The sequence below is a fragment of the Hemibagrus wyckioides genome, linkage group LG17 (genome assembly GCF_019097595.1).
Source record: "Hemibagrus wyckioides isolate EC202008001 linkage group LG17, SWU_Hwy_1.0, whole genome shotgun sequence".
NCBI lineage: Eukaryota > Metazoa > Chordata > Actinopteri > Siluriformes > Bagridae > Hemibagrus > Hemibagrus wyckioides.
Genome location: NC_080726.1, coordinates 12,941,178 through 12,967,816, shown reverse-complemented (window position 1 = coordinate 12,967,816; position 26,639 = coordinate 12,941,178). Strand labels below are relative to the sequence as shown.

Here is a 26,639-nt window from a genome sequence, read left to right as displayed (position 1 = left end):
AGGGCCTTTTTAAATACTACATCATCCCTGTTATAACCATTTACCTGTATATTTAAATGATAATAAACCCTGCTAGTTTTGTAACTAATGTTAATGTGGTTGTGAATATGGTCTATTACAATCTTTAATTTCTCCTTAGATAAGAGGGAATGGACTTTTTCACTTTCGAAAGACTTAATAATTTTAAAAAGCAATTTTCTATAGCCTAAAAAATGTAAAGAGCCTAAATATGTCTAAATGCAGTTCCTCTGCACATGGATATATTTCCTGCATGCTGGAGCAACAGTGTCATTGTCTACTTTGTTTTACTTTGCAAGGAACAGGAAAATAAATAGTTGGAGTGATTGACAGTAAAAAAGGAGGAACACTACTGCCATTTTGTGTAACGGCCCGCCTCAATGAAATATAAAACAGAGTCACATAGTTGTACTGAGTTACAGAATATTTGAATTTGTCCTGCAGTAAACACAATTCCGCTGCACTGCATTTGTTAAACCCGTATAATGGATGTATTGTTTGCTTTACAGACAAACTTTTGGCCTTTATTAATTGCTGCTGCTGTTTTCTTTTTTATTTGGAAAAGTCTCAGTAAAGAATATCAGTGTAAGTTTGGACGGCTGCCTCCAGGTCCAGCTCCTGCACCTGTGTTTGGGAATTTCTTTCAGGTTTATGTAAAGGAACCGTACAACTATTACCTTGAGGTAAGTAACTAATCACTTAAATAATTTTTTAAAATTATTTTTGCCACTCTTTTTTTCAGAAAATGACTTTCAGTAATAAAGTTGGTGCTTTTAGGCTTCATTCTACTAACTTAGTAATTCAGTTCATAAATAATAGTTCAGTAAATATTTAAATACTATGAGCTATTTTATATGGCTAACATTTTGTGGACATCTGACCATAACATCCATGTGCTTTTAGAAACAACTAATTAAAGATTTAGTCCCCCTTTGCTGTTATAACAGCCTTACTCTTACTCTCTGGTAAGATTATACTAGATTATAGAGTTTTGCTGTGGGAATTTTTTCATTCAGCCACATTAACATTAGTAAGGTCAGGTGTTCAATGGTGTTGAGACCAGGGCTCTGTGCAGGTCACAAGTCTGTGCAAGTCCTTGCATTCCATCCTTGGTACACCATGTCTTTGTGGGGCAGGCTCTGTATACAAGGACATTGTCATGCTAGAACGTTTGCCCCTTTTGCTACAGTAAAGGTATTCATGGCATTCATTTGGATGTTATCTCGACACAAACTATGCACGTACAACATTACTGCAGACAAAGTACACTTCTTCATGGGAACAGTAGCTATTCCCTAATGGCAGTGGGATCTTTCAGCAGGATAATGCACGCTGCCACACTGCAAAAAAAAAAATGTCACAAATGGTCTAAGGAATACAATATACAGTTAAAGGTGTTGGTACACCATGTCTTTGTGGGGCAGGCTCTGTATACAAGAACATCGTCATGCTGGAACATGTTTGCCCCCTTTTGTTACAGTAAAGGTACATTGTAAAGATACACCATGCAAAGACATTCTGTACAATTGAATACAAAAACCTTTGGGCAAAGAAAGTATAGCATAGTATTGTTTGCAGTTGTATTATGTTGGTGCAGGCTTTTCTTTTATGGATATAACTGATAGCTTTCTGTTTTTCTATCAGACTTAAGGGTACTGATTATACACAACATTAATCATTAACAGCTCCAGATTAATACATTTGAATATTTTTTCATTTTTAATTTCTCTTTATCAGCTCAGTAAAAAACATGGATCTATTTTCACCCTTTGGTTTGCCAACACACCTGTTGTGGTGATCTCTGGATACCGAGCCCTGAAAGAAACAATGATTGGTATGGGCAATGAGTTTAGTGGCAGGGAAAACTACCCTCTCATAATGAAGATCACTAATGGATATGGTAAGTTCATTTATATACATGATTTTAAACTTTTTTTTTTAATTTGTTTATTTATTTGTTTACATTTTTACTCTTGGTGGTCACAGTATTTCTTGCACTGCAGGTGTTTTGGTCAGCAGTGGGGAAAGATGGAAGCAGCTTCGGCGGTTCACTCTGTTAACCCTCAAGAACTTTGGGATGGGTCGACACACCATCGAGGACAAGGTGAAGGAGGAGGCCAGCTGTCTTGTGCAAAGTTTTAGTACATTTGGAGGTATTGCTGATTGCTCTCAGATTTATGCAGAATCCCATCTATTTTTTTTTTTGAGCAAAAAGTTCATCTTTGAGCAATGTCCATATTCTTGATAATTCCTTAATGCAAGCTTTAACTCAACTCTAAACACAGCCTTCATTCTTATACCAATTCACCCAGTACATACATTTGGATAAGGGAATGATTACTGCAAACAGTAACTGACCGGATCCTACTTTTTCTTGCAGACTCAGCTTTCAATCCAGGAATCATAATAAATAAAGCAGTGTGCAGTGTGATCTGCTCAATCATATTTGGACAGAGATTTGAATCAGATGACCCACAGTTAAATCTTATGCTTGGGGCTGTTGATGACTACTTTAATGTTCTCAATAGTCCACTTGGACAGGTACTGCATCTATTTTTTTCTAATATTCATTCTTTAAATGCATTTTAAATAACACATTAAATAACATGCATAAGGTGCTGAAATAAATATACTGATGTAGGTTTATATGATGGGATATACACACACTATCTACTTTAACTAGAACACCTATACACCTGCTCATTTATGCAGATATCCAATCAGCCAATCATGTGGCAACAGTGTAAAGCATAAAATCATGCAGATAAAGGTGCATTATGAGTCTCAGTTAATGTTCACATCACACATCAGAATGAAGAAAAAGTGTAACCTCTGTGACTTTTACTGTGGCCTGAGTTTTGGTACCAGATGAGCTGGTTTGAGTATTTCAGAAACTGCTCTCCTGGGATTTTTACACAACAGTCTCTAGAGATTACACAGATTGTTATGAAAAAGGCATGGATTGGGATGACTTGAGAGTGACATGCCAAAGCTGGAATTAGCATGACAAGTTTCCCCTTGTCATAAATACCAGACTTTCTGCCTGTTCTTAACTGTATTTAACTGTGCAAAGTGATTGTTGAAACTGTTTGGTGCTGATTGGTGCACCTGCACCTGAAATTGTCTCAATATTCAGTGGATATAAAATGTCTACACACACCTATTAAAATGACATTGTTTTGCGATGTAAGAAAATTAATCCAAAATAAATAATGTTAAAACTTTTTCAGTCTTAAATTGACATTGAAAATATAGGATGTAGACTTTTTATATTCATTGTATAAACTAGCAGTTTAATTGCCATATTAAGAAAACACTAAATAATTTATTATTCAGCAAAAAAATCTAACACTGTTTCATTCATTAATTTTTTTTACATAAACTGCTTTATCTTATTCAGCCTATTTCTCTAGAGCATTGAGTGTTAGGTGGGATTGTATCCTGGTTTAATCTTTGACAGCAAATGTAAACTTTAATTAAAGGCATAAATAAGCATAACAAATGTACAGAATTTCTAAGGGTGACTGGCATGAAGACAAATGCATGAAAGTAACAAAAATTTATGAGTTTTTTTGACAGTCTTTCATATAGATGATGATTAGTATTTCAGGTGACAGCTGGAGTGTTGATCTGCCAGTTCGGATAGAGCATCTCCTGCTGGTGATAGGACTGTGACTCCATGTGACTCCATGCTCCTGCAGAACTTCCTTTAATGCACAGTTTATGTAACATATCTCCCTATCTCTTTCTTTTTATCAATACTGTTTTTCCCCTTAAAGGCCTATAATATTTTTCCCAAAATTGTGGGCCTTTTCCCTGGACGTCTCCATGACATGTTGTCAGAAGTGGAAAAGGCCAAAGGTTTATTTAAGCTTGAAGCAGAGGCACGGATGAAGACACTGGATCCTTCTTCACCCCCTAAAGATTTTATTGAGGCTTTTCTTTTACAAATGGAAGAGGTAAAATCCCACTTTGCATGGTATTTGTTTTGTTATTGTATATTGTATATGTATAGCTATAATAACTTTGTCACATAATTATTAAGCACTAGCTATCCTGTGGTTGGCAGAAAACACTACAATTATATATACATATATATATGTGGACTCACTTCTTTCTCACAGAATCACTAAACTCAAGCTACTTCCTCAGTGTCCTTACTAACGCTCCATGGTGATGGCTAAGCCTACTTTAGAATCAGTCCACCTTTACAACTACAGTCATTATAATCTACTGAATAAGAATAGAAAGACTCTCAGATTCCAGACATATTCCAGAGAGCAGCATTTCCCAGTAAGCAGATAAAGCTAAAAACTAATAATAAGTATCTTTTGCAGGAGAAGCATAACCCTAATACAGAATTTACCTTCAATAACTTATTGTGCACAACATGGGCCATGTTTAGTGCTGGCACTGAGACTACGTCTTCTACAATCAGACAAAGCCTGCTGCTAATGATGAAGCACCCAGATATTCAAGGTAAGGGATGAGATTGACATCACATGGCACATTTCTGTGAAGCCTTATTACCCAAAAAGGCATTACTTGTGGAATAAAGCATTACTGGCAGAGCAGCCAGTATTGGTTATGGAATGCATTTACAGTTTGATGTTCCAGTAACAGAATTAGTGCTGTGTATTCTTTAATATGTAGATATCTGATACATATTCTGTGTTATACCCATCATCTTGAATAGCACGAGTCCAGAAGGAGATTGATAAAGTGGTTGGGCAAGACCGATACCCTTCTATTGATGACAGACAGAACATGCCATATACAGATGCAGTCATTCACGAAGTTCAGCGCTCCATGGATCTTGCTCCCACTGCTGTTCCACATAAAATGTTATATGACACTGAGTATAGGAACTATCTCATACCCAAGGTACCTAAACATATGCACAATCAGACCTTTAAAGCTTTATATGCATATTTTATTGCGCAATATTTTTAACTTAAACTTGCCCACTTTCCCTGCTGAAGGTTGTGTGTTTTTCTCTTCAGGGAACCATGGTTCTTCCTTTGCTGTCTTCTGTGCTTTCTGACCCTAAGCTATGGAAAAACCCTGACAATTTTGATCCAGAGAACTTTCTGGATGAAAAGGGACGATTCAAAAAAAGTGATGCATTTGTTGTATTTGGAATGGGTAAGCTAAAATCTAGGATGATCCCTAGAAATGATCATGACTGACACTGCTGTTCTGTGATTTTTATAGGCCTACTGCTTTTATTCCAAATATGAAATTATGGGGTCCACATGGAGTGCTGAAAGAGGTGCCTTTTGGGAGCTTCATAGCACTAGTTTCAATTCAAAGAGTACAAGTTCAAAGAGTGTTGGGTTCTGAGGAATTTGACATGGGTGATGAAGGGAATTCCTCCGTCAATTTGCCACCACAGCCAGTGGCATTCGAGGAGCTTCTCGAAATAATTACATTTAAATTGGCCGGAGCAGGAAGCTATCGTCATCTGTTCAAAGCTAGACAACCGTTTTCTGACTTCTTGACAGGGCAGAGAGAAAGGGTAGTGTGGCAGCCTGTGCCCCCTACCAAAATCTAGGGAGGCCGGCCAGTGGGCACGGGCTCAGGCCTGTCAGGTGAGACCTGACCTGAGATTGGTCATCTCAGCCAGGCAGGCCATGAAGGAATCCTGATGTCCATGGGCTAGGGTTCCTGGGAGCACCCTCCTTAGTGGGGCTTTCCCTACCCTCTACCCCACCACCTCTGGTGTTTTGGGGCTTGGTACGACCCACTCTTGCACCCGTTTCCTTTATAAATCCATCCCCCCAGTCTGTACATGCCAGTACACTGTTTCAAGACACCAGGGGGGACAACATGAGTTTGACACCTCTCTCAGAGAACCTGGCAGCATGGAAACGTCTGCCAGGTGTCTCTCAGTGGGACCTAGATACCATAAAGAAAGGGTACAGGATCCAGTTTGCCACCCATCCCCCTCAATTTCAGGCACACACCAAACTTTGTTCCTCCAAGAGGGACTTCTCTCCCTTCTGAGAAAAGGGGCCATAGAGCATGTTCCCCTTCCAGATCGGGATTCAGACTTTTACAGCTGGTATTTTGTTGTACCCAAGAGAGACAGGGGGCTGCTTCCAGCCTGCGACCTGCGAGCTCTGAACTCTGCCCTAAAGAAGTTCAAGTTCAAGATGCTCACTACAAAACTGATTGCATCACAGATCAGATCTGAGGACTTGTTTGTGATGATAGACCTCAAGGATGCCTATTTTCATATAGGCCAGAACACAGGAAGTTCCTCTGGTTTGCTTTCGGTGGCGAAGCTTACCAGTATCAGGTTTGTCCTCTTGGTCTAGCTGTCCGTGTACTCAATTACCTGGATGACTGGCTTATCCTGGCCCACTCCAAGGCCATGGCAGTCACCGGGATGCAGTACTTGCCCTATGAGGTCTGTAGGCCTCAGGATCAACCCAGAAAAGTTTGTGCTTTCTCCATATCAGATAACCACCTTCTTGGGGGTGATTTGGGATTCCACCACGATGCGGGCATGTCTATATAACTGCTCGGATGACTTCCATACTGTCAGTAGTAATTGTTGTTTGGCTAGACCGAAACCTCTCTGTCACCGAGGCGCAGAGAGTCCTCAGCCTCATGGCAGCTGCAGCCAACGTGATTCCTTTGGGTCTGCTTCACATGAGTCCGTTCCAGTTCTGGCTCAGAGGTGCGGGCTTCCATCCTCACAGGCATCCCCTCAACGCCATCAGGGTTATACGCTGCGGGCTTACGCTGTACCCTACTAATGTGGACAAGACCCTGGTTTCTGGCCTTGGGTCCCACTCTAGGGGCGTGTCACCATCTCAGGACTCTTTCGATGGACGCCTCACTTTTGGGCTGGGGTGCAGTCTTGGATGGCTGCCCTGCCTAGGGTCTTTGGGAAGGCCCTCAACTCTCATGGCACATAAATTGCCTGGAGATGAGGGCTGTGTTTCTAGCTCTGAAACACCTTCTCCCACACCTCATGGGCTTCCTTGTGCTGGTACACACAGACAGCACCACAGTGGCTGCTTATATCAACCATCAGGGTGGACTGTATTTGCGCCCTCTCTAAACATTGGTGCAGCAGATCCTGCTCTGCTCCAACAAGTCCTAGCCAGAGTGCACCACGATGGGGTACACCTTATTCTAGTGGCTACCCGCTGGCCCGCTCGAGTTTGGTTCACAGACCTTGTCTCCCTCCTAGACACCGCTCCTTGGAAGATTCCCATCAGGAAAGATCTCCTCTCTGAGGCATGAGGGGTGATTCTCCACCCCCGCCCAGGGATGTGTAAGCTCTGGGTCTGGCCCCTGAGGGGGACCAGTTCCTAGAGGCAGGCCTCTCATCAGAGGTTGTGGAGACTCTGCTGAATGCTAGGGCTCCCTCCACTAGGAAGCTTTATGCTCTTAAGTGGAGACTGTTTAGTCTCTGGTGTGCTCAGTGCGAGCAGGACCTAGTGCACTGCACAGTGCTGGGTTTCCTACAGTGTTCTCTTTCTTAGGGCCTGTCCCCCTCTACCGTAAAGGTGTATGTGGCCGCCATTGCTGCGAACCTTGTCCTTGGGGCCTCCCTAGGTAGGCACCCTCTGGTCTCTCGCTTTCTGTGGGGTGCCAGGCAGCTGAGGCCTTCCTGCAGACTGCACCTCCCCTTCTGAAACCTCTCAGTGGTCCTGGACGGGTTGCTGGAAACCCCCTTGAGCTCATGGAGTCAGCCTCAGAGAAGTTTCTGACCCTTAATATGGCTCTAGCCTATGCTTAGTATGGTTCTAGGCTTTTAGCCTTGGCCTCCCTTAGACGGGTAGGGGATCTGCAGGCTCTATCAGTCGTACCTGCCTGCCTGGAGTTTGCCCCTGGCATGTCCAAGGCTATCTTTCACCCCAGGGCTGGATGTCCCAAAGGTGTCCAGGATGGCTGGTCGTCCAGTCATACTGCAGGCCTTCTGCCTTCTGCCCCATGACTTGGTGTAACAGGAGAGGCTGCACTTGCTCTGCCCAGTCAGAGCCCTTTAGACTTATGTCCACTGCTCCACCTCGTGGCGTAAGTCTCCATCCTTGTTTGTCTGCTTTGGGAGCTGGAACAAGGTTAATCTGGTCTCCAAGCAGAGCTTGGCACACTGGGTGGTAAAGGACATTACTCTGGCCTACGAGGCACATGGTATTGCTTTGCCTCTAGGGGTCAGGACTCACTCTACTAGGGGTGTCTCCTCATCCAATGCCCTGGCTAGGGGTGTTCCCCTCCAGAAGATTTGTGCTGTCCTGTCTGCACACCTTTGTCAGGTTTGACCATTGTGTGGCGTCCTTTTGCACTTCCTTCCGACAAAGGAAAGCTGAATGAATGTTATGTAGATGCCCTTATATGGACATGCTGGCGCGTATTCCTCCGTCACGTGTCCTATCTGAGCCAATGAATTGGCGTGTGTGCACAGGGAGCTTCAGACACACTTCCTCGACAAAGTGTTCCCATAGTGTCAGTCATAACGCAGCATCTCGTTCCCTTCTCAGGGAACAGGGTTACTTATGTAACCTGTTGTAGATTTGTCTCATCTGTCCAAAGGACATTCTCCCAGAAGCTTTGTGGCTTGTCAATATGCATTTTTCCAAATTCCAGTCTCACTTTTTTATGATTTGCTTTCAACAGTAGAGTCTTCCACTTTGGCTCAAACAGTGACGGATGGCGCAATCTGACACTGATGTACCTTGACCTTGGAGTTCACCTCTAATCTCTTTGGTTACCATTTGTATCATCTGTCTCTTCAATTTGTCATCTATTTTCCTTTTCGGCCATGTCCAAGGAGGTTGTCCACAGTCCCATTGACCTTAAACTTCTGAATATGTGCAAGTGTAGTCACAGGAACATCAAGCTGCTCGGAGATGGTCTTATAGCCTTTACCTTCAACATGCTTATCTATAATTTTCCTTCTAATTTCCTGAGACAACTCCCTCCTTAGCTTCCTGTGCTCCATGTTCAGTGTGGGGCACACCATGATACCAAACATTACAGTGACTACTTTTCACTGTTTAAATAGGCAGACTGACTTATTACAAGTTGAAGACACCTGTGATGCTAATTACAGGACACATAATTAGTTTAATATGTCCCTATGGTCAAATTATTTTCATTTCTAGGGGAACCATCATTTTTGTCTAGGCCTGTTTCATTAACTTGTTTTTGTAAATCGTTCTGTTGAACCACAATTCGAATGCAATGTCTGATTTTCATACGTCAAGTTTCAGTAAATTTTTATATATTACCTTTGTCAGTTTCAAGTTGTCAGTGAACATTGTGGGTTTTTCTTTTTTTAATGGATGGTGGCCAACAATTTTGTCCATGTGTGTATGTAGGCATTGCACAAGGTTATAAAGCCGGTATTGCCCACTTTAAACGCATCACAAGTTCACGTATACTGCAAAAGCCGACAAGCACCCGTGTCGTTTGTGAGCAAAAACTGGTAAGTCCATTTTAGCGAGTCAGCGCGCAGTATTCAGTTCAGCTGACCAGGCTGCTAGTCACTTCGGAAAGACACACTTGATGAGAGGAGTTTCACTGAACCAGACTAAGTGTTCAAGTATGGATAATTTTGACGGACTTGATGAACCTGTGATATATTCTTCAGGGCGTAAAAGGAAAAAAACTGAAATTTTTTGACGGAACATTGCTAAAGCAGCACATTACAGTGGTGAAAGGAAAGCTTTCTGTATTTCGTGTGTAACTGAGCTTCCATATCGGGAGAGAGAGAATTATGGCGTGTATTTCATCAAAACCGATTTTGACAGGTCTGACAGCCAATCAGAATCGTCCACGTCACATTGTCCCACCCCTTTCAACCAATCAGAATCGTTCATGTCACATTGTCCCGCCCCTTTTCAACCAATCCGAAAAACGTATCCGCCACATTATCCTGCCCCACTTTCATCCGATGAGGTTGTTTGATGGGGTGGGGTACATATGATATGACATATTGAATAAGTTTATGTCCAGAATATTCCTTTAGTCAGCGTTGGGTCCCCCAAGTGGATTCACAACTTAGAGGATCTGACAGAGGGTACAGAACTTCTACGCTCTCCAATCTATCATTTTAGAGATCACGGACCTTTCTGCAGGTGAGAACTTATCACATTTTCACTAACTTGAATCATTTCATTTACGTGTATTAGATTGAATGTCATTAGTAATATTAGAATAATGTAATTAGAAAGAATATCTTGTTCTATTTACTTATAGATGGAAACAGATATATAAAGTTTAATTTGATACATTTAATTACAGAACAAGGTCAGGCTATACATATCTGGCAGTAGTGTCTAGGAAATCGAGATCAATCAGCAATAGGTATTTTCATTATGTCTCACAGAACACTGATTTAAGATGAAATGTATAACTCGGGATACTAATAGAAACTTTTTCCTATGATGTCTTAGATAACAGCGAAGTGATTATTTCAGATGGCGAGTGTTTTAAAACATCAACGTAATTTACATGTCACAACAATTTGGGGGCAGCCTGCCGCTTGGGCCACATCCGTGACCTAAGCCAATTCCTCGAATTACGGGTAAGTCATTACATAAAATGTGAATATTCTAAAGAATGTAGCCACCCCGTTCAAGGATTGTAAAAGCTTACCCTATACTTTTATTATTTGCTGATGAAGAACAAGGAGAAGAAGAAGAAGACATAGGTCACGTTTTCGACGGGGGAGAAAATAACGTCGATCAAGCGGCTACATATCCTGAGGAGTGTTTCATCACATTGAATGGATTCTTTCGACTAAGAGACGAAAAATTTGGAAGCTTTGAACGTCTGTTTATTACACTTCAGGTATTGAACATCTTCAATCATTATATGATACTCTTGATTGTCTGAATAGCTGTGATGCTGTGAATATAGAGTTGATAAAAAGATTTCACATTAGACATGGCGCAGAAGCGGGTGAATCTCACACAGTCTTCAGGGGCTAAGAAAATACGTGGTGAAAATAATCTACCGTCTTGTGATTTCGGTTTTGATGAAACTTTTTCTAGTAGTTTGTCACATCACAACTCATGCACAACTCTGAACCCCTATTTAACAGACGCTATCGACCGGTTAAACGAGAGTTTAGGACCATCACAGCAGCTTGTTAGACAGACCCCTATTACAGATTATAGTGACATCATTACACCCGAGACACAACAACGTGACATAATCAGTGAACTTAACCAGACTCTGTTAGCATTACAGAATAGTCTAAATGAACAAGGTTACTCTACACAGTCGAATCCCTCATTAATAGATGCTGTTAACCAGTTGAATGTTAGTCTAAGAAGTCCTGAGCCGGTTAATACCCAATTAGAGCATTCCAATCATAATTCAGATCATAATGTATCAATTACACCACATACTCAACACGACATATTCAGTGAACTTAACCAGAGTCTGCTAGCATTACAGAATAGTCTAAATGAACAAGGTTACTCTACCCCCTTGAATCCTGAGTTATTAGATGCGGTTAATCAATTAAATGATAGTTTGGCTTTAGCCACAGATCAAAACATCAACGAGGTCCCTATTTCAGAAATCGAACATAATCATACACCGTTATCTCCACATGATCTGTTTCATGATCTTAACCAAAGCCTCGTTATGTTAAATGAGGGTTTTGTAAACTTTTTCGATACCGTTGCTTCACAAAACATTCAAACTATAAATGAACACAGGACTGAAACAGTAAATGATCAGTCTCCTAATGTAGAAGACGTGCAAACAGCTGACACTGAGAACATAAACCCCCAAAGCTGTATTGACGTGCAAATATTTGGCGGTGTTAACATACAACCCCCTAGTGTTGAAAGCATGCAATTAGATAATGACGAGAACCTAGCCCCTCCTAATGTAGAAAACATGCGAACAGATAACGTCGAGAACATAGCCCCTCCTAACGTGGAAAACGTGCAAGCTGGTAACGGGATTGATCCTAATATTAGAATAATTAATCGCGACCGATTCAATAATACTGAAATTAGGAGAAGAGTAAATTTTTCATCGATCGCAGCTGTAGACAGCTTTGCGGATTTTTATAATTATGTTTTAGAAATCTTAAACAGTCTGATAGAAGTGGCTAATGAAATGATTTCACCAAAGGACATAGTAACGGTTGAAATTAGAGGTGATACGATCGACGTTTCTTCACATATTCATCTAGTTAATGGGTCTGTTGATTTACAGTCTTTTCTGACCATGCTTGAAAATTCTATTCAAAGTAAACGTGAAATTTTTTCAGATGACACACTCGAAATAGTAATCCAAATAGTTCGACCACCTCGTGGTGGTTCATATAGAAGGAAGATTAGTACATTATTCACTTCGGAAGCTATACAGAAGAAGATGAGACATCTGTATATATTTCATAATAAATACATGTGTTTTACACTGTGTGTTACACAACTTTTGAACCCTCAAAATAATGACCTTCAAACTGAAAAAATCGCTAGGCAAATCCTCCGTGATGTAGGATTAACTGAAAACACAGCTGTCACATCTGCTGATGTATCTAAATTTGAGAAGCATCTGAAGTGTAAAATTGTAATCATACACCGTTCTGACAACAAAGCTGGCTACTCTTTCTTTCAAACCAGCAGAACCCCCCATAAAAAAACAATTTACTTGTTCTTACATGACAATCATTATTACGGTGTTAAAAGCATTACAGGACTTTTGGGGCGTAGTTATGTCTGTCGTTTCTGTCATTCAGGGTATGAGAATGCCAGAGCTCACAAGTGTGAGTTTAGCTGTAACATTTGTCGTGATGTAGAATGCTACAATCATAGACAGAGTATAATTAAATGTCCTGATTGTTTGAGGTTGTGTAAGTCAAAACGTTGTTTCGACATACATAAAGTAAAACGCCGGTCAGAAAGAGGTGTATACTCTCTGTGTGAAACAGGGTTCTATTGCAGCATGCGTAATGTCGTAGAGTATCGGAACCCCTTTAACCGGAGAGATCATGTGTGCTTAGAGAGCCGTTGTGATCTCTGTGGTGAAAAAGTGGATTCAGAAATATCGCATTTCTGTTATATACAGCCGTTAAGGAAAGAAAAGCAGAATATGAGACACATCTTTTATGATTTCGAGACTACACAGGAAACCGGAACTCATACTGCTAATTTAATATGTTGCATGAATTGTCGTGGTATGTCGTGGGCGTTTGAAGGGGAGGGGTGTGTTGCAGCATTTTTTAAGGCTTTCCGTCGTAAAAAGTACAGAGGGTACACATTTATAGCGCATAACCCTAGAGGGTTCGATTCATACATTTTGTTGAATCATTTAGTGAAAGAAGGAATCGCCCCTGATATCATTGCACAAGGTGGAAAAATTCTGTGTTTTTCTGATACAGATTTTCGACAGAGATACATCGATAGTCTGTCTTTCTCACCCATGAAGTTAAGTAATCCTCCTAAAGCCATGGGGTTCTCAGAAAAAAAGAAAGGTTATTTTCCGCATTTCTGGAACACAAAAGAACACCAAGACTACATAGGTCCATATCCTGAGCCCGAGCTTTACGGTGTGGATAGCATGATGCCTAAGGACAGGGAGGATTTTTTTTATGTGGTACGCGACCGTGACTGACAAAGTCTTTAATAATTTAAGACATTCTGAGACAGGGGTGTTTAGCTTTCAGAAATGAAATTCTAGAAAGTACAGAAGTTGATCCCTTTAAATGTATAACAATCGCATCTGTATGCTTGAAAATCTTCCGGACATTATTTCTCGATGAACACACACTAGCTATCCCACTACTAGATAATTACATCAATAACCAGAAATCTTTCTCAACACCATCCATTCAGTGGCTTGAATACATTTCCACCACACAAAACCTCCCCATTCAACACACTCTGAACGAAAGTGAAGCAACATTTGGCCTTTATTCTGTTGATGAAGATGTGTGTTATTGTGAAGTGGGTCAGATGCGAAAGGCATTTGAGTTTCTCGGCTGTTTTTATCATGGGTGTGAAAAGTGTTATCCCTCAACGGCCCCTTTCCCCCTTAACGCCAACTTTAGCTACGGGGATGTCCGTCAAAAAACATTGGAGAAGTATTTGCAAGAGGTACGCAATTTACATGTCACAACAATTTGGGAGCATGAGTGGAGTGAAATGAAGAAATGTGATAACAACGTGGTAAACTTTCTAAAAGAGTTTGACTTTCCAGAGCGCATAAACCCCCGAGACGCCCTTTACGGCGGTAGAACCAACGCATTGCATTTACATTACACAGTAAAAGCAGGAGAGAGAATAGATTATTATGATTTCACTTCTCTTTATCCCTACGTGAATAAGACAAAAACCTACCCAATCGGTCACCCAGTCATCATTTACCGTGACTTTGAACCTCTAGAGAATTATTTTGGGATAATCAGAGCTAAAGTATTACCGCCTAGAGGTCTGTGGTCTCCTGTTCTTCCTTACAGGGTAAGAAGCAAACTTCTTTTCCCTCTGTGTAAAACATGCTGTGAGCAACAACTGCAAAAGCAGTGTCGCCATTCAGATCAAGACCGAGCTCTTATCGGAACTTGGGCACCTGTCGAAATAGCTAAGGCCATTGAAAAGGGGTACAAAATTTTGAAAGTGTTTGAGGTTTGGCACTTCCCCAAAACCAGGTAATGCTAACGTATTCATCGGAATTTTTTCACTACAGCATATGCGAGACTAGAACTGTACGATCTGTTGGATCGTTTAAAACAGCGTTGTTTATACACAGACACAGACAGCGTCATTTTTAAAAGCAGTGAAGGTGATTGGATGCCTCCATTGAGCGATTATTTGGGGGGTCTTACCAGCGAGCTAGAGGATGGTGATCATATTGTCGAGTTTGTCAGTGCTGGTCCTAAAACCTATGGGTATAAAACTAAAAACGGAAAAACATCTATGAAAGCAAAAGGCATCACTTTAAATTACTCCAATTCAAAAGTTGTCAATTTGAAATCGCTTACTGAGCTGGTGGATGATCGAGTGAAGAATCCTGATAAAATCGGTCATCTTACAACATTGCACAAACAAATCATTCGAGATAAAAAGGGTTTTCATTTGAGAAATCAAACACAAATAAAAAGATTCAGAGTTGTGTATGACAAACGTGTTTTATAACCTGATTTTACAACTCTCCCTTACGGTTATTAAGATTGTTCGTGCTTATGATTGTATATATGTATAATAAAAAGATCATTTGTTTTATTACCTGAAATTACAACTCTCACTTATGAGAGTTCTATGTATGTATAATAAAAAGATCATTTTGATTGATTCTGTCAACCTGACCACTAGCCATGGATAACATGAATGTGACTACTTTTGATGCGAGATTGCAAATGCCATTTTCATGTATTGTGTGTGGACCAAGTAATAGCGGTAAATCTTTTTTTATCAAACTTTTGCTGGAAAACAGTAAAGAAGTGTTGTCAAAAGTACCTGAAAATATCGGGTGGATTTATTCTTGTTGGCAACCATTGTATGATGAGTTGATGACCAAAATAAACATAAAATTTCTTCAAGGAATACCCGATTCATTGTGTGATGATGAACTTTTACCTACTAACAAGACAAACTTGTTGGTGATAGATGATTTAATGGAGTCTGCCAGTAAAAACGAGGAAGTAGAGAAGGCATTCACAAAATACACACACCACAGAAATCTAAGTGTTGTCTATCTGGTACAGAATTTGTTTTTTCAAGGAAAAAGTAGTAGAACCATTAACTTAAACACAAATTATATGATTCTTTTTAAAAATCCTAGAGATAAATTACAAATCAGCATACTAGCTCGGCAAATGTATCCAGATAATAGCAAATATTTTCTGGAAAGTTTTCACGATGCTACAATTAAACCTTACGGTTATTTATTTGTCGATTTAAAAGCTAATACGCCAGAAGACTTTAGACTACGGTCTGGGGTGTTTCCGCAAGAAACCCCGGTTGTGTATATCAGTCTACAGTTCGTTGTCCCCTGTTTTTAATTCCCCAATTCTCCCCCCCTCTGAATGGATTGATTTTTGAAATGACTTTTGAGGTACTATGTTTGTTTAAATGTAATTTGTAACATTTTATTTCAATAACAATCATAAAAAATATCGTGATACATCGTGATTAAATACTTTATTTCAATAAAAATAACAATCATGAAGAAATATCGTGTGGTGCTTCGTGATTAAATACTTTACTACGCGCGTGAATGAAACAATTCTAAAGAGTTAACACACTGCACACATCTATATGTGTGCCTTTCTTTATTTGCTCTAGGGTATATTTTTTAACAAAAGACACGACAGCGTTATCGTTATGTTTTAAATCATCACTATACTTAGACATAATACGGTTAAAAGAAAAACCTTTAGCTCTGTGGCATAGAAAAAATACACAGTGTTGTCCACAACAAACTGAAGTAAAGTCTTGAACCTGTATAGGGTTATATTTTATTTCGCGGCAGTTCTTACTCAAAAAGTAGTGAATAGATTCGGGAAAGAGTTCATAGTCCGGCGGGTGTCCGTACGAGTCAAAAAACTCTCCGGAGTTTTCATCATTAAGACACAAAGCTAACCAGTGTTCCCCAGGCATATTTCTCGGATGTGTATTAACAATAAATAGCGCCGGAAAATTTTTAATAGTACTCACAGGTAGCTCATCACAGGCCATCACACCTCGAAATATTTTATCTATCTCACAGCAACTTCTCATAACGGTTGTTAGTTCCTCGGTATCCATGAGTTACTGGTAATCGATGAGCACGTTTCTCCGGTTGTTTATTTCAAGAATACTGTCAAAACTGGACTAGACGATGAGATTCACTGTTCTCGGTAGGGGGACGTGAAATCTGAGTTCCAGTCGCATGTTCCCCGACTTTATTAATGACAAATGTTGACCACAATCATCGTCGGGGTTGAGGTTAAATGCAAATAAAGTATATCCGTTCGAATACTCTTCTCTGTTTATAGCCAACGGTTGATCCTTTAGTTGCTTTCCCGATGCTTGAATTAAAGAATAGAATTCACGAACCACATTACCGGATCGAAAATAAGGTTGAAACGGTTTTGCAGGGTATTGAGTTCCGTCCACGTACAGAGCCACAAACTCTGTATCGTAATGTTTAAAATTAAAAGGGTTTTTATTGAACGCCCCGCTGAAGGCGTCGTTGTCTACTAATCCGAAAATTAAACTTTTAGGTAAAGGTCCGAGGAAGACGTTTTCTTGAGAACAATGGCGACTCCCCGCTGGTAAGCTAAAGGTTTTCATACAAACTCTCTCGATCGGATACTTAGCCGTGGCTGTGCCAAGAGCTCTCGCGTGACCTATTCTTATAGGTGGAGAAACGGTAACTTTCTTGACAAACAGGGCTGCGTTGATAATTTTTAGAGTGAAACTTCCGTTGCCTTCCTTCATCAAACAAAATTCGTCTTTACTACGAACCATTTTAATTCTTAAATCCACACCATTCAACAACAGTTTATCTTGAAAAAATATATCCGAGTGAATGTGTCCGATCAGATCAAACGTGTTGCTTTCAACGGTGAATCAACCCCTTCGCTTAAGACCCTCATTTCGCCCCTCGGGGTCAGTGGCGTCCATATGTCCAGCGGTGTCCTTATAGAATAATCCTGTGCAAAATTGTGATTCCAACGTTTCTTTACCATAATTGAGCAGACATTCAAATGCAGCGCGGTAAGCATAAGTACTGCTTGATTGTGAAATAAGTCGGTCCCCAAGCATGACGTCGACTTGTGAAAACATGGAAGCTATGGGGTAATTTACAACCCCCACCTTAGCATCGTCGTCTATGTTGGTCCCATCAGTGTTGGTGATTTTACAAGCGAGGTGTAGGAACGTGTTATTCAAATCGAGGTAATCTTCACCGTTTCCGGCCACGAAGAACTCCAAGGGCCCATTGTCCGTCAGAGCAGAAAGCGGTGGTATTTCGACGTAAGTGTACTTTTCAATACTAGTCTGTGTATAAGGTAATGTGAAAATATCCAGCTCGGACTTTGTACACACTGTGGATAGACTGTGTAAGAAAGCCATGGTGTTAGAAAATGTTCAGCTGCTTTCTTTTGCGGGAGATGGGGGGGTGCTTCTTGTCTCTCTGCTTGGTCTTTTTCACACTGATTTTGATGTTAGTTACTCTATGTCTTTTATTCGGAACCGTGTGTCGTTGCCCTGGGGGTCTTTTAGATTTTTTACGTGAAAGCATCGCGAGACCTGACCCCTCCTGATTCTGAGTTTGCGTCTTGTTCATAATGTTGGTCACTACATCGCTTACAATACCCTTGGCTGCTGTTTTTAAATGAGGTTTTGCTATAGATACCCCCCTCTTGAGGAACGGAATAGCCATCCTAAAAGCCCTTTAAACAGACCTCCTAGACCCGCCCCATACATGACAGGGGCGCCTTGAAAACCAGGGAGTCCATTTCCTGCCTGATTGACGTAGTAATTCACATATCCATGCGGGTCAGCATAACCACTATCTAACATTTTCACAGACGGAATGAGTGTCTAGCAGGTCTGAAGTGTAGTTTAACTATGAACTTTCCGTAACTAAACGGTATATGCTTGTTCTGATCCGATTTGACTTCGATCACGATATCTGTAATGTGGTTCTTAGTTACACGTGTGTAGTGTTGCTTATCATACACTATACTAACTATTTTATTTTTTCCCCCGTTATTTGTACGCATCTCAGTAATGGGGCAAAGCTGTCACCGACTCTTTGATACTCTATGACGTCACTATACACATACATGGTGTAAAAACCAGCACGAATATCAACAGGATTGGGTGCTTCCGGAGCTTCAAACGTTAACACACCATCTGGGGGTAGACCCAGCATATAGGCCAGGTTTCCGTTAGCGCTGAATATGTACGATAATCGGCATACCATACGTAATTTATTTTTTATAGGGTTATAGGATAACACCATGTCGATATTATGGTTTCTCATCGTTTGGTTGATTTCACTAACCAGGTTTTCAATACTTTCGTAATACGCTTTAGTGATGTGACAGACGTAGTATTTTATTTTCTTTGATCCGTTCATCAGAACCACATGAAATCGACATTCTTTCTGGGTTACTGAGTGCCAACTATGAACATATTGAACCTCCGCGAGTGAGACTTCCCAGTCTCCTTTCAGATCAGTTGGTTTGGCTAGTTTAGTAGTGTAGTGTGAGATCTTATTATCAGGGTAAATGTCTGTAGACGCGTTGCTCGGAAGAGTCACAAAGAATCCGCACTCATCCATGACTTAATGAATATAGTTAGAAGTTGTGTTCGCGTCGTGATCTTTAAATTCTATCGTGTGATGTTCACTACTGCTTCAGCCGGAATCCAGGAATTGAATTTCCGGGGCCAATTAAGCCATTTCACCAGACATACCTTTTTCCGGTTTAGAGTCTTTTCTGACAGGATTTTCTCAATTTTGAACGTCTTGTCTTTTCCAATAATAATCTTTTGTATCTCAGGCTCATAAAATGTCCCATCAATTTTTTCCCCGTCACAATCTTGCAGTTTATATACCGGGGGATCTCTCGGTATCCGTTCAGAAACTGTAAAATATTCATCCGTAAAATTTTGTTCATATCCTTTTTCAAACTGTCCTTTTGATCTGGAAATTCTAACTACGTCACCTATTTCATATTTGAATTTTATTTTCTCTATTTTCTTCATTTTCGATGAGCATAACCCGTAAAGAGTTTTAAATACCGTGAAAGAATTGGCTTCGTTGACCTCGGCCGGTTTCATTCTGATGCTGGAATGATAATTGTGGTTGTAACCATGAACCATATCTTGTACAACGTCTGTGTATTTCCTCGTGTTAAAAGTGGTAAAATATCTCCACATTTTGGTCTTTAGTGTTCTGTTAAACCTCTCACACACCGCTGCTTTTTGCCCTGTACCCGTGGCGAAATGAATAATGTCGTGTTTTTTCATTAAATTCTGAAACTTCTTGTTAAAAAACTCCTTCCCTTGATCAGTTTGTAGTTTCTTAGGGGTTCTACATTCCTTTAGAATGGACTCAAAAGCTTTAGTTACTTCATCAGCAGTCTTGTTTCGTAACACACGCACCCAAGCATATTTGGATAAAATATCTATACACGTTATCAAAAATTTCACATTGTCATTAATGTCTGACAGGTTACTCATATCTACTAAATCAGCTTGCCATTGTTCATCGATGTGTTTCACGAAAACAGTATTTCTTTTAAACTTTGTAGACACCGGTTTATGAAGAGTGTAAGCATCCTGCTCAGCTAACCTATTTTTTATCTCTACATCATTAAGTCTTTTACCCGTTTTCTCAACGACAGCTCTTTGCAAACTCTCAACACCACCATATGATCCGGGGTCGGATGGTATATAATATATGTTTTTCAATAGACGTTTACTCATTTTGAAGTGTCAGAACAATAATGATCAAACAAGATTATAGATTATTGTTTTTATTTAAAAAGACACATCACGTGGTTATAGTTACGTAAACATTTCAAATAATCAGATGATTAAAAACAAATTAAACTTTATTTTATAAAACATTTTTAAAATAATAATTTCAAATAACCAGTAGACTAAAAACAAAATAAACATTTTTTTAAAATAATAATATCAAATAATCAATAGACTAAAACAAATTAAACTTTATTTTATAAAACATTTTTAAAATAATAATTTCAAATAACCAGTAGACTAAAAACAAAATAAACATTTTTAAATAATAATTTCAAATAATCAATAGACTAAAAACAAAATAAACATTTTTTAAAATAATAACAATTTCAAATATCCAATAGACTAAAACCAAAATAATCAAAGATGGGGTTAGTGAAAATAACCAGGATGTTGTTCATCGATATCAAATGGTGATGATCTCAGTCTTTAGATCTTTTCCTCGGAGTCAGAACCGACGTGGCACGCTTTGAGGTTTCCCAGGTATGAGGGGGGTCTTGGGGTTCCAGAGACGTGTGAAAGGTCCAGTAATCCACAACATCTTCATACACCTGTTCGCTGCAGCGTTCCTTCGTTTTCTCTTTAGCCTCACTCAGAACCGATTTGATGGAGGGTTCATCTTTCCAGTCGCATATGGTAGCTTCTGCGATACCTTGAATTTTTTCTAAGGATTGAGTTTTTTTGACACCGCACATTTTCAGCCCTTTAGCCACAGCGTATTTCAACCAAGGTTTAAACAGTTTTTTCATCAATCTGTGGGAGTTGTCGATGATCCTGTCCAGCAGTTCACCCACCACAGCGCGGATGATAGCCAGAACAGTGGTAGAAATACACCCGTCAGCTTCGTCGTTCGTAGACAGATAGGTTAGATTTCTTTTTCCTAAGGAATCAGCGATGTTTTCATCATCATCTTTACAACCAGAACAGGATGCATCATCATCACCGTCGGGAGCGAACGGGGTGTAGAAGAAGGGGTTGAATTCTTGAGACATTTCGTTCTCAGATGGTCAGACGTTTTTACAACAGAAAATTTAGCCAGGGGTCATATATACAGCGTTAGGGGTGGAGTCAGTAGAAGGTGTGGTTTCTGTTCAGTCTTGAAAGACTATTGAATCAGAAAAGATCCTCTAGTTTTACACGTAATGCTTCCATTTCTTTGATTCTCACCACTTTTTCGAATGATCTGCTGATTTGATTAAAGTACTGATCTAGATCATGCCAGCTGGCATGTTCAAACCTCACTTCACAGATCTCTCCGTCTTCAGATGTGTAGGCTTTGGCCTTAGCAGTGGTAGAAATATGTAGTGAGACTTGATTCTTGGAGAAATTTGTTGCTCTGATGCGGTATGTCAGATGCGGAGATGCGTAGTTTTTCCATTTCCGTTTGTAGGCCATCGGTGAAAAGAAATCCATCCGAATGATGTAGTCAAAGTCTTTACACCATTTACGAAACTTGACCCAGTCACTCAGGTCAAAAGTCACCATCTCCGTGGCATTACTCCAGTGAATCCGCCCTGGTACCGATAGCTTGAAAAGCATTACGTCTACTGAATCTACATTGAAATAAAAACCGACTGTGCAGTCTTCTGATAATGTCCAGTATTGAACATTTTCACATTCTATGATGTCTGAAAACCTACCAATAGTAGATTTCTGTTTTTTAGGTGCACCAGGACAAGTAGTCATAGTTGCGCTCAATGAATCTACGATATTCTGTATGTGGAAACATAAAGTATTTCAAGGGGGAGAAAATGGGTGTGTCATGTACTGACGGTTTGTGCACGTGTGTGTGTGTGTGTGTGTGTGTGTGTGTGTGTGTGATTAAGATTCTGATGACTAAAGGAATATTCTGGACATAAACTTATTCAATGTCATATCAGTAGAAAACACGTGCTTATGTATGTAGGTGTGTCACGTACTGACGGTTTGTGCACGTGTATGTGTGTGTGTGTGTGTGTCATGTTCAGGGAGACCCAACGATTTATAAAACATTTTAAAATAATAATTTCAAATAATCAATTGACTAAAAACAAATTAAACTTATTTTTATAAAACATTTTTAAATAATAATTTCAAATAATCAGTAGACTAAAAACAAATTAAACTTTATTTTTATAAACATTTTTAAAAATAATAATTTCAAATAATCAATAGACTAAAACAAATTAAACTTTATTTTTATAAACATTGGGTTTGTGCACGCGTGTGTGTGTGTGTGTCAAGGTAAGGGTTAAGGGGTTGTATGTGTGTGGGTGATTGTGGGGTGCTATGGAATACGTAACGTTCAGGAGATAAACTTATAACGTCTATGTTTTATCAGTAGAAACATTCTTGTTCATATGTTTATGTACGTAGGTGTGTCACGTACAGGGGGGTTTGTGTACGTGTGTATGTGTGTGTGTGTGTGTGTGATTAAGATTCTGATGACTAAGGGAATATGTACCCCACACCATCAAACAACCTCATCGGATGAAAGTGGGGCGGGATATTGTGACGGATACGTTTTTCTGATTGGTTGAGAAGGAGGCGGGATAATGTGGCGGATATGTTTTTCGGATTGGTTGAAAAGGGGCGGGACATTGTGACAAACGATTCTGATTGGTTAAAAGGGGCGGGACAATGTGACGTGAACGATTCTGATTGGCTGTCAGACCTGTCAAAATCGGTTTTGATGAAATATACGCCATAATTCTCTCTCTATCAGGTTTGCCTAAACACATTTGGATTAATAAAATAATGAAACGAGAGTCAGAGGTTCACTGAACAAAAACACAAAACTCTGGGGCGCGTTCTCATACACTCATTCACTCACTTTTAATAAATAAAAAAAACATACTTTCAATGAACATTAATTTTGTAAGTTACTTGTATTTTTATGAGTTATTATTACTTAATCAAAACAACCCAACTCCAGTTTGATTGATCTTACTTGGAATGCACAATAAAAAACATGAATTCTGAAAAGGAGTAAAAACTGAGTTATCTGTCTTTGCAAATAAACTCTTCATTTTCTAATTCTTGAATAAATACTCACAATACTCAGTATCATGGTGCTGCTTTATTACCTGGCACAAATCTACATCTGCACACAGAGTGATGCATTCAGAGGCCTTTGTTGTGTAGAAACCGGTGCTGAGTCTATGATAAAAGCCCATGCAGGTAGCTGTGGATTTGCCTGAGGGGGCACTTAGATATTAGAAAAGTATAAAGCCAGAAAAATAAATATAGCACTTAATGTGTGACTTATTTTCATTCGTGCAATTATTGAATAAGGCTGCCACATGACAACAGTGTACTGCATAAAATCATACAGGTGAAGAGGTTCAGTTAATGTTTACATCAAACATCATTATTAGGAATAATCTGTTCTTTGTAACATTCATGCCTCTCTTCTGTCTGTTTTGCACAGGGAAGCGGGCCTGCTTGGGTGAAGCTCTGGCCCGAGTGGAACTGTTTATTATTTTCACCTCTCTCCTCCAGCGCTTTACCTTCAGGGCCACTCAACCACCAGAAGAGATCGACACCACTCCTACAAACTGCAGCTTTGGCCGTCTACCTCGTTTCTATGAGTGTTATGCTGTGCACAGAACATAAGCAGTTTTTTGTGGATGGCAACCTAATTATTCAGTTTTCTTTCTATTATACAGCTACGAGAATAAACAAAAAAATAACTGTTTCTGTAGCCTCTATAGACATTGCTTTCTTTTTATTTGACATCCTTGACATAATGACAAAGTGTACTAATGAGAATCTAGGCTAAAATGTTTATAATCATCTTTGATATATTCTCTTGTATCTATTTTTAAAAGTCTGCAACAAGTGCAGTTAAACATGCATAGTGAGAATTTAATACTGAAAAAACACATTAGTATTCAGAGCTCTGAAATATAACTGACAAATGAAGGTGGAAACCATATAAAACTGAATCAAATTATGTGATAAATGTGATATTTACAACTAGGACTATTCATGCAGCCAAATATTACCATTGTACTAGACTTCTATTAAATTTAAATTTGAACGCTTGCCATCTTCTTATGCATATATATATAATGATATACAGTATATATATATATATATATATATATATATATATAAAACTTTTCTTTCCTTCTTTATCCTTCTTTTTATTTTTAATTATTCAGTATGATTGTTGTATCTCAGTATGATTGTTCTATAAGCAACATTTCAGACACCATATGGTCAAATGTTTTGTATATTTTTGATCTGCTAGGGGAAATACATCCTGAAGAAACCTCACTCACTGAAAGCCTGTCAGTAGCTGGCTAGCTTGCTGCTCATTATTTTGTACATTCTCCTTAAACGTGAAACTGTTTCTCTTGTTCTTTTACAAATAATGAGCTTTCATAAATCAAGTAAATGTTGCTAAATCTGTTGAATATTTTCTTCAACTCTATGGTCTTAACTGTTGCTAGAACTGGAGATCAGCCAGGACACCTGTGTATGCATTTTGGTGCACAAACACAGACAGCAGCTAAATGTAAAGATTTTTTTTTTTGTGGCTGAAGTTAAGTCATGCTTTTTCCAGTACAAATGATTAATGGTCATTAATTGAGTTACATTTTCTACTTTTATTTTTGTGATAAAATATTTAAAAATCAGTGACAAAAACATTAAAATATAAGACATATTATCAAAATAAATTTCCATTAGACTACTCACAGATTCGTTCTGTTAATAATGATATTATGAGAGTATGGAATTTTGAAGAGAAAACAAGTACATATATATATATATATATATATATATATATATATATATATATATATATATGTTTTGCTTTTGTGTGGGTTGCTGTGTATTTTCTTTTCCTGTTTGTAGGCAGTATTCCAAGCCACATGCTCAATTAAATTAATTGGACTAAAGATGAGACTGGACGACGGATTAGAGCTCTTTTCTATAAAAGAGCAGCTGTGCTTGGGGACAGGTGTGAAGGGTATTACAGTGTGAGCAGAAGTAGAAGTAGAAGTAGAGATTGAGATTCTGTGCCAGCGTTTCCAGTAAGGAGTGCTCTGTATGCAGCGTGGTGGCCTATGGCTGTGTGAAGGTGTAACGTTGTGAGTAATGCCGGAAGGGTTATCGGTTCGCGGAGCCCTGTGGGCGAGCAACACGCGTGATGGGTGGACGGATGTTTGCGGGAGTCTACTGCGGGTGTTGCGAGATGAGGGCGAGCACTGACGGGATTCTTCTGTGCATGACCACACCAGACTGGATAGCGGGGCTGCTATCCGGTCACGCTATGAGTACGATTGATTTTGATTTCCCTCGGGAAGAAAACGCGTCCACAAGCAGATTGGATGATTTTCTTAAATAAGTGATTTTAGATCGGCCGAATTTCATTTTTTAGGGCATACTAGTGTTATTGAGTAGGCTGCAAATCTGTGTGGATATGAAGTGCGGTGAGACTATTACGTTGGATGCTGGCAGTGTGTTCTTATTTTCCAGCATCACCATTCCCATGGCCTTTATGGGAGAACGGAGGGTAAAAGGACGGTGGCTGTGATTTCTGATGCCCAGCTGAGACTGTTTTAACTCTGGACTGCTACTGAGCGTGGACTTTGCACCCTGGTTCTTTTTTATTCTTTCCTGTATCCCTTGATTGTAATAAAGAATTGTGTATGAGTTTTTGTCGGGTGGTGTTCCATACCTTGATAACAAATTTATTTTGGTATAGGGAGTTTCTGGGGTCTCCGTTTATACCCTAGGTGGCGTAGTCGGTTGTAAAGAAGCTGTTGCAATTTAACTGTCATAATCATCACCCCCTGACACATACTGCTGCCAGTATAGCTAATCAAAAGAGAGACATGTACCAAATAACAGCATATGTAGTAATATAGAATTTGTTAAATACACCTCTAACCACACTTAATGCAGATGGTTGTCCTTGGTGTATCAAATGACATCAGTGGAAAAAAGTGCCTAATCACCTGCCCCATGCATTTTTTTTTTTTGTACTCAATCGCCAAATCTTTATTTAAAGAAAAAAAAAATCTACCCTAAAACACATTGAATAGGTTCATCTTGAAATATAAATGTGAAGTACTTTATCGTTCTGGTGTTAATTTGTGGATTATTGTTCCTGTGAGATAATAGCTGTGATCCATCTCAATGTCAGTGGACATTGCTAGCACGCTTATGATG

The 26,639-nt window shown here is 39.5% G+C and overlaps 1 protein-coding gene across 4 annotated transcripts; it reads left to right on the top strand.

Moving 5' to 3' along the window:
* Positions 1-406: 406 nt before the first annotated feature.
* On the top strand, positions 407-25,159 carry LOC131367856 (cytochrome P450 2M1-like). Of its 4 annotated transcripts, XR_009206969.1 has the most exons (12): positions 410-701; positions 1,756-1,918; positions 2,022-2,171; positions 2,399-2,559; positions 3,798-3,977; positions 4,356-4,497; positions 4,715-4,902; positions 5,022-10,115; positions 10,282-10,344; positions 10,434-10,564; positions 10,664-10,830; positions 23,887-24,021. XR_009206969.1 is itself a non-coding variant. In XM_058413451.1 (9 exons), exons 1-9 carry the CDS (start codon positions 504-506, stop codon positions 24,069-24,071), a joined length of 1,509 nt encoding a protein of 502 aa, XP_058269434.1. In that variant the 5' UTR covers positions 407-503; the 3' UTR covers positions 24,072-25,159. The 4 variants fall into 4 exon arrangements, 2 of the variants coding, with proteins under 2 accessions (XP_058269434.1, XP_058269433.1); XR_009206968.1 differs by lacking the exon at positions 23,887-24,021 and having other exon boundaries at positions 10,664-16,043; XM_058413451.1 differs by lacking the exons at positions 10,282-10,344; positions 10,434-10,564; positions 10,664-10,830 and having other exon boundaries at positions 407-701; positions 5,022-5,163; positions 23,887-25,159.
* The last annotated feature ends 1,480 nt before the right edge of the window (positions 25,160-26,639 follow it).

Bases quoted from the DNA above. Each gene is read 5' to 3' on its own strand.
- LOC131367856 (XM_058413450.1), top strand. From the start codon at position 10,927: ATGGCGCAGAAGCGGGTGAATCTCACACAGTCTTCAGGGGCTAAGAAA.